Source organism: Puntigrus tetrazona, chromosome 22 (assembly GCF_018831695.1).
Source record: "Puntigrus tetrazona isolate hp1 chromosome 22, ASM1883169v1, whole genome shotgun sequence".
Taxonomy (NCBI): Eukaryota; Metazoa; Chordata; class Actinopteri; order Cypriniformes; family Cyprinidae; genus Puntigrus; species Puntigrus tetrazona.
In genome coordinates, this window is record NC_056720.1 from 15,847,622 (window position 1) to 15,855,361 (window position 7,740).

The window sequence follows — 7,740 nt, forward strand, 5'->3', positions numbered from 1 at the left end:
TCATGCGTAACAACGCTCTTCAGCCGTGATTTATTCATGATACAGCACAGCCTCTTGTACCTTGTTGCTTACACACTGTTACAGCCCATTTTAATAGGGTGAGACATGAATACAAGATGTTAACAGGATTCCAGCCACAGTCAACAGATAAACAAAGGCAACATGTTCATTTTAAGCTATTTATTGGTAAAGAGTAAAAATTAATAGAAGGAGCATTAGCTTCAGAGAGACCCAAGGCCAAAATAACAAACCAAAAGAACTTAATAAAACAAATATAAAAAAATCAGGCAATGTTTATAACAACCCACCATACCAAAACAGTCCAAAACAGAAAAAAGAGGACTATAAGGCAGTGGAGTGGGTAGAAAAAAGGGTGTAATGAAAGAGAGGAGAAGAAGACTAGAAAGAGATAAGCAGAGATGATGGGAGAAAAGAGTATAGGAGAAGGAAAGAGAGAAGAGATAAGTAGAGAGGAGGGTATTGGTGTAGTGAGGAGAAACTGTAAAAAGCCATAGACATATACCTGTAATACACACAGTGCCCTCCACTAATATTGCATCAGAGCCGATCCTCCCTATGTGCAAAGTTTGCAAACTACATAGGGCCCCCAAAGCACCAGGGGGCCAACCTTGCTCTTAAAGACAGTAAATTGTGCTTTTGCCAATGTAGAGAGGTGAAATAGTGTATTGGTAGGTTCTCGCATCACCAATGGCGTTATGATATTTGGATCACGTCACCAAAGGTGTGGTTATGAGTACATCACATTAAAAAGATTGGTAGGATCTCCAACTTGTAGAACCCCTTTCTGTATCATCGACACATGGAAAACACAAGTGTAATAAAATAGAACCAATGATAGACAAGAGTCATCAACAACTACTAAATGAATACCATAAATGAAATAGGAATAAAGTGTATAAGATGCGTGATATGCAAGATGTTGTATGTTGCTATGTCAGAGCTACTTTCTGGTTATCATATACCAATAAAGAGCTGAAAAGAAAATGCATTTCTAAATAGGCAAAACCAAACTAGATTAAAATGCACAAAAAAAAATCAAGAAAAAAAGGGCAAAAGGAGAACAAGGATATAATATCGGTAGATAGAAGATAAAGAACACTTAGAGGTTAGAGGATACGTTCTGGAAGAAGAACAGGTAAAAACCACAACAAACCAGAACAGGTGAACGCAATAAAGTAAAAAACAAAGGACTAGACAAGGGGGCGTGGCTATATGTTCACAAATAATTAAGTAACATGCCAACAATGTACAAATTTGTCATATGTTATATTAAAAAATAGCATGTCATGAAATACTCAAACATATACTTGGTAAATGGTTAATAAGTTACTAGTTAATATATTATTATGTATTATAGTAGTATATTAATCACTTGAAATTTTAACATTGTACTATTATCTCATACCATTAAAAATACTCCATCAGTGTCAGAGAATACATCTGTCTAACCCTCACCGGTCAGCCTTTACATTGCAGCGCTACAAAGTATTCAAAACCTGTTGTGTAAAGGCATGAATAAATCACTTACACTTTCTGCATCCCCTAAAGTGTAAACTACTCGTAAGTTGTAAATGTCTTACTCATCATTGGTAGATCTTTCACGCACACACAACCTGTACCCGGCAGAGTAGTTTACACTTTAGGGGATGCAGAAAGTGTCGTTAATGTTTTTTTACAAATGTTTTTTTGTAACAGTACAATGTCAGAAAATACTGCAGCATTTCAGTCTTTCAAGTGATTAATAATAACTAGTAACTTAACTAAAAAAACTCAGCTACAGTTAAATCAACAAATTTATTTGACTAATTGTTTAACATTTTGCTATTTAAATATTGTGAAAAATATATAGTTTGGGGCCACTTTCCTTAAACATTTTTAAATATTTTTTTTTCAGTGCATTAATGCGTGTAAACGGTTTGAGCGATGGTTTGACTTGAGATGGTTGGAACTTGGAAATTTAGGACACGGAGATGGATGGAGCACCTGGAAAACGCAGGAGACAACTGGAACTGGAGAACATCGCAAGAGCTAAGTATCAGAAGGTTTTAACTCAATAGAGTGTCAGCAGTGGTCCACTTCGTGGAGAATGAGACCGGACATTGAGGGAACTGTGGTGTGTGCTTGTATATTGTGGGTGGTGATCACCTAACCCCTTGTAACTTATTTATAACTTAATCTTCAAAACATAGATAAAGCTATTAACACATCACTTATTAATCAGTTGATTAATAACAGAGCTCCTGTTTCTCCGATCTCCCAGTGATCTTGTGTTGTTTATTCTGAAAGACTGTGCTTAATCGCTGCTTTAAATAAATACTTTGATTCACTTTGAAACTCCTGTTTCCATCAGCGTCCCTAACAAGGTGTGTGTGTGTGTGTGTGTGTGTGTGTGTGTGTGTGTTGTCTATACCATTATAAATTCTGTGTTTTATAATAAGGGTTGAGTTGATGAACCTGAGATATGAAAGTACAAGCTTAAAACGGTGGAGCGTTTCTTCAGGTGTATGTTATTAGAAGGGAGCTTTAACATAACTACCATTTCATTATGTACGAAAATATGAATTTCATGAATTGAGTGGCATTATGATTGTTCTATATATGAATACGTATGTATATTCGTGTATCAATGAAAACACAAAGTCCGTTTTTTGTAATCAGTTTTATTTCCATGTAATTGTTTTTGGTTTGTTTGTTTCTTTATGTAATAGCCACAGGCTGTCGATTTTCCTGTACGTGCCTCTGTCGCCTGCGATTCACTGATCAGATTAAAACCAGGGCTGGATCTCATCCTTGTGTTGTCTTCGTGTACAGACACGCTACACTAATAAGCAACTATATAAGAGAGCATAAAATAAAGTGTTACCACAATGTTTTACACTTCATGCAATTAGAGGCAACACACCGATAGACCGTAACATACTTGCTGTATGACTGTCCATTGGGGCTGGGAATTAAAAGTGACTTGGGTCACACAATTTCTAAAAAACACACATCAGCATGATCATACAACCTATACTGATAGCAAAGATTTGAATACAATACATGTGTGAGTTCTGCATTCCTAGTGAACAAATTAAGTGCTTTCACACATGATCACTGGCTGTAGTTCATCAGCAATTTAGTGTGGCAGGAAAATGTCAGTGTTTCCAAAATGAAACAAAAGAGCTGTTTGCTTTGAATGATGAGTGCAATGTAGAGAATGTTTTTTTTTTTACACAAGCAAACTGATTTTAAAGGATGTGATGTGCTTGTAGTTTTGCAGACTTGGTCTAAAGGTATTTAAGTGAATGTATTGACTGAGTAGTGTATAAGCAATTAAAAAACAAAGTGACATTCCTCTCTGGTTTTATCTCTTTTTTCTATATAAATTTAATTGATTTAAGCACGCAAGGTACTTCTGTTCAAGACATAGGCCTAAGTGTGCAAAACTATTTGTAAAATGAAAAATGACAAACATTGATTTGTCTCCTATAAAAAACCCAAAACATTTACAGTAATGGTTTCAATAAAACCAAAAAACATAACATTTAGTAGCAGAACATACCAGCACACAGTGGGCTTGGTGTTTTTTTTTGTTTTTGTAATGGTTACACAGTTTTTGAAACTATGGCTCCATTTCTCAAAACTCACAATATGTGTGTAGCTTTTTTCACTTGCTTGTAAACATATAAATGTCTTAAGGTGCTGAATAGGTCCACTATGATTATAAACCAAAAAAAAGGTCATGCTGTAAATTCTGTTTATTTTGCTATACGCTGTGGGTTGTAATATAAAGTGTTACCTTCTTTCTCAAAACATTCAAAGTCTTGATTTCTAAGTGAACAAAGTATGTATTTTCATTCATGATCGCTTGCTGTAGTTTATTAGTAATTTAGTGTAGAATTAAAATGTCAGTGTTTCCAAAATGAAACAAAATAGCTTTGATTTGAATGATGTGTGCAATGTAGAAAATTATTATTATTATTTTTATTATTATTATTACACTAGTAAACTGATTTTAAAGGACGTGATGTGCTTGTTTTGCAGACTTGGTCTAAAGATGAGGTATATGAGTAAATGCTTTGACTGAGAAGGACTCAAGTACCACTTTTAATAAAAAAAATAAACAACAAAGACTGTAACATCTTTTCCATCTGACTTGATATTTTTTCCTCCAAATTTAACTGATTAAAGCTCACAAGTTATTTCTGTTCAAGACATAATTATGCAGAACTCAGGGCAAGATGAATCATGAGAAATGTTGAAACTATTACCGTAAATGCTTTGCCATTTGCAGGAGACAAATCAATCAAACAAAAAACATAACATTTAGTAGCAGAACATACCAGCACACAGTGGGTTTGGTGTCCATCCGTCTCGTGTACATGTTGCTTCTTTTGCTGTTTCACGATATCCAGACTCACATCTGTATGTTTTTTTCACTCCAAGTCTCAAATCTCTTCTAAAGTAACCGCTTGGATAATACACATGCTGATTATGTGGAACTTCACAACTAATCTCTGAAACAAGATTAAATTTTTTTATAACAACATAAAAAAAGTGCATAAAAATAACATTTCTCTTTAATTTTACCTGCACACTCAGTCATGTGATCCCAATCTCCACTATTTAGGCACGTGAATAATTTGCTGGTTTCTTTTGTAAAAATGAGCCAGTGTCTCTCAGAGCAGGTAATCATCACTTTCTCTCCAGCTTTGAAAATAGTTTTCCCCTCTGGATAGATGCTGATTACTCCTAATTTAGTTGTCTTCAGCTCACAAGTTACTTCTGTTGAAGACATTATTATGCAGAACTAAGACTAAGGGTAAGAAAAGAACATTGAAAAAAACCGCACTGAAACTGTTACTGAAAATGCTTTGACTTTGCAGGAGAAAACTCAACTAGACAAAAAAGAAAAAGAATGCTTGAATAAATATAGTACAATATTTTTGTAAGTATTAAAGGCACGTGTTTTTGTTTAAAGAGCTAACACATATACAGTATTTGCTAAACTGAAAACTGATAAATAAGATAGCTTGGCACTTAAAGCTGGTTGAAGTGATACCTTCCTTGACAAATCTAAATCATAAAACCTTGAGTATTCTGAGTTTATCGTTTGAACTGTTAATCACTGAAGTAAGTAGTTGTTCATGGTGGCCCAGTAGTGTACAACAAAATAGAATTAAAGGCCATATAATAGCCTTAACATCTTATAGAATGCAAGAATATATGAAAGTTTAATGGCAATCTATTTTTAGTGTTGGCTTTTGGGGTTGCATTGTGTATGAACAGTGAGAGAAGTGAGAGAAACAAATACCGTGAATACAAAAAGAGCTAAAAAAAGTAAACAAGTATGGATTCCGATACACGAATGCATTGTTCTTCACTGAATTTTCTTCAGATTTAATGTGATTTATTCTTATTATATTAGTTTACAATCAGTTAATATTACGAGGGGCTGTACTTCTTTTCAGAGTTAGCAACAATATTGAAAAATATTAGAGATAATATTTATTCAGATTGCACAGTGTGTAAGAGTTACAAGAGAAATTAAAAGAGCAGAAAAAGAAAGTTGATACCTGAAGGCAGACAAATTATCCTTCATCTATGATACTGATTTTGCTTACATTTCGTGAATACGTTCACTTCTTACACAGATACTTCTCGAAGATTTATAGCGTACATTTTTCATACAATAAAAAAGAATACTTTTCGGGCAGGTTACCACTGCCGTTTCCAAAATGTGTCTCTAAACTGCCTCGCAATTGAGCCTATCGCTCAACACGCTTCTTCAGAAATAAACAAAGAGAACATCGCAGCACGCAAAGGATCATACACAATTCTTCTATTTCTGTACATGATCGTGATTTTTCCATGTCTTCTTTCGCATTTTACCTTTGCCAAATATATAACCGCAATGCAGTTCACCACGCTTGATCATCATCGAGTTGACGCCAATTAGCTTGTGCCGTCGATAATGTTCCTCATTCCTGAGAAGTTAATAAACACGCAGTAATATCGCAAAAGATTCAGCAATTCTCGCACCACCAGTTCGCTGTGCATAAAGGTGTATGAGCGAGAGTGAAGAATTACCTGACTTTGCACAGAGGTGAAAATAGATCTAAACGGTCGAGTTTACGAGCTCATTTTCGCTCAGCTCACAAACTACTTGCTTTCGATTTGCCCGATGGTGATCGTGCTAAACAGTTACGAAATGCGTTATTTGCCATGTCAGACTCCTCGTTAATTATCAGATAAACACGAAAACCGGCTTGAGCAATCATAGCTGCGTTGATATCAGCAGCTTATCTATCAGAGCTTTCCGATTTTTAGACATTACTGGTTTAGGTAATGCTCAACCCTGGATTAACCCAGCTTTCTGTCAACAATATGTTATTTATTTCAAACAGTAACCAATACTGTGATGTGCTGTAGTCATTCAGCCATTTTTTTCAGTTAGAGTATTTGTTTTAGAAGTGCATATATATGCTGTCGCTGTTAATACATTTTGGCACTGAAAAGACACTTGTTTGCGCATTCTTTGTTGCAGTATTTTAATTTATTCAAAGGGCAGTTGAGTAAATAAAGAAATTGTTTGTTGTTAATATAAAGCAAGCTCTGCTTCACGTTAAAACAGATATATTTACGTCTCGTAATTATATCTATGTGGAAGCAAATGCTCTGGATACGATATCACGCCACCCTTCAGGTGTTGGAGTTTAATTGTTCAGTGTTGTATGCATTAGTTGGCCAATCACAAAAATGAAATGTTGGCTGTCATGGATGATCAGGACACCAGCACGATGCAGATTTACGTCATTCCGTCATATTTACTGGCGGGTTACCTGATCACGAATGCCGATACCGTTGTTACGTAGCCACAAAACTCAGAGAGCGCAGCCGTCTAAATCGCTATTTTAATAACATGAGCCAAAATGAGAAGTAAATTGCCTTATACTAATATCGATTAGAAGGTTCATCTTCAGATGCGAAGTGCGTGGTAAACCAGAGATCACCCATGCCGACAGCTTCGATTTGAATCGGGCAAATAAAGACAGCAAAATTTAAATTGATTCGAAACCATCATGGCTCGTTTGCCACTGGCTCATTCATTTCCAGCAACGCAACTCATTTTCAACAGGCGCTTCAAGACAAAAATATCATAATTACCCAACTCAACAGGTTTTACAGAATCGGGCCCATGGTTTTAACACCAGATGCATTTACTCGATCTGGTTTCAACTATCTGGAGCTTCTCAAAAATGGTTATTCAATGGTTCGTTGTTATTCTTTCACCGCACATAGTTGGCATTCTCGACAGTACAGTTTTAAGTTGGAAGACAGTCAAGCCGTTCTACGCTTACTGTAGTGCAGCGAGCAACTCCACCAGCCGACAGTAGTTTACGCCAGGCTCACATGTAGCCATTATTTCATAAAACATTAACGTAGCCAGATATGCATGTTTTTTCTTCTGCCGATTTAAATGCTGTTTATTTTGTCATACAACACTATTCGCTGCGCTCTCAGCACAAGCAAAAATTCAGTTTTATCTATTTATTTGAAGGTTTTACCATGGGGCGAATCCAAACAGAGCTGAAATGGAAATGCATTTGATTGCCTGAGCGTTTGCCAGTACGATGCTTCATCGTTTACTTCTCCACGTCACACACCAGTAAGTCATCATTCTATCATCTATTCCTTTGTCTTGTTTGATCGTTTCAAATATTTGTTGTCTCCGAC

At 35.7% G+C, this 7,740-nt stretch overlaps 1 protein-coding gene across 3 annotated transcripts; it reads right to left on the minus strand.

Annotated features, from left to right (window-relative positions):
• Nucleotides 1–2,666: 2,666 nt before the first annotated feature.
• Nucleotides 2,667–4,837, minus strand: LOC122327278 (beta-2-glycoprotein 1-like). 3 transcript variants are annotated; one of them, XR_006247627.1, is made up of 4 exons: nucleotides 4,594–4,837; nucleotides 4,347–4,520; nucleotides 2,942–2,999; nucleotides 2,667–2,853 (listed from the first exon to the last, which is right to left on the minus strand). XR_006247627.1 is itself a non-coding variant. In XM_043222505.1 (3 exons), exons 1-3 carry the CDS (start codon nucleotides 4,799–4,801, stop codon nucleotides 2,989–2,991), a joined length of 393 nt encoding a protein of 130 aa, XP_043078440.1. In that variant the 5' UTR covers nucleotides 4,802–4,821; the 3' UTR covers nucleotides 2,933–2,988. The 3 variants fall into 3 exon arrangements, 1 of the variants encoding a protein (XP_043078440.1); XR_006247626.1 differs by lacking the exon at nucleotides 2,942–2,999 and having other exon boundaries at nucleotides 2,669–2,853; nucleotides 4,594–4,820; XM_043222505.1 differs by lacking the exon at nucleotides 2,667–2,853 and having other exon boundaries at nucleotides 2,933–2,999; nucleotides 4,594–4,821.
• Between the last annotated feature and the right edge of the window lie 2,903 nt (nucleotides 4,838–7,740).

What these genes read in the sequence shown, in the direction of transcription:
- LOC122327278 (XM_043222505.1), bottom strand. Translation starts at nt 4,801, where the DNA reads ATGTCTTCAACAGAAGTAACTTGTGAGCTGAAGACAACTAAATTAGGA. An exon ending in TCACATGACTGAGTGTGCAG is followed by an intron (nt 4,521 to 4,593) that starts GTAAAATTAAAG and finishes ATCTTGTTTCAG; the next exon opens with AGATTAGTTGTGAAGTTCCA.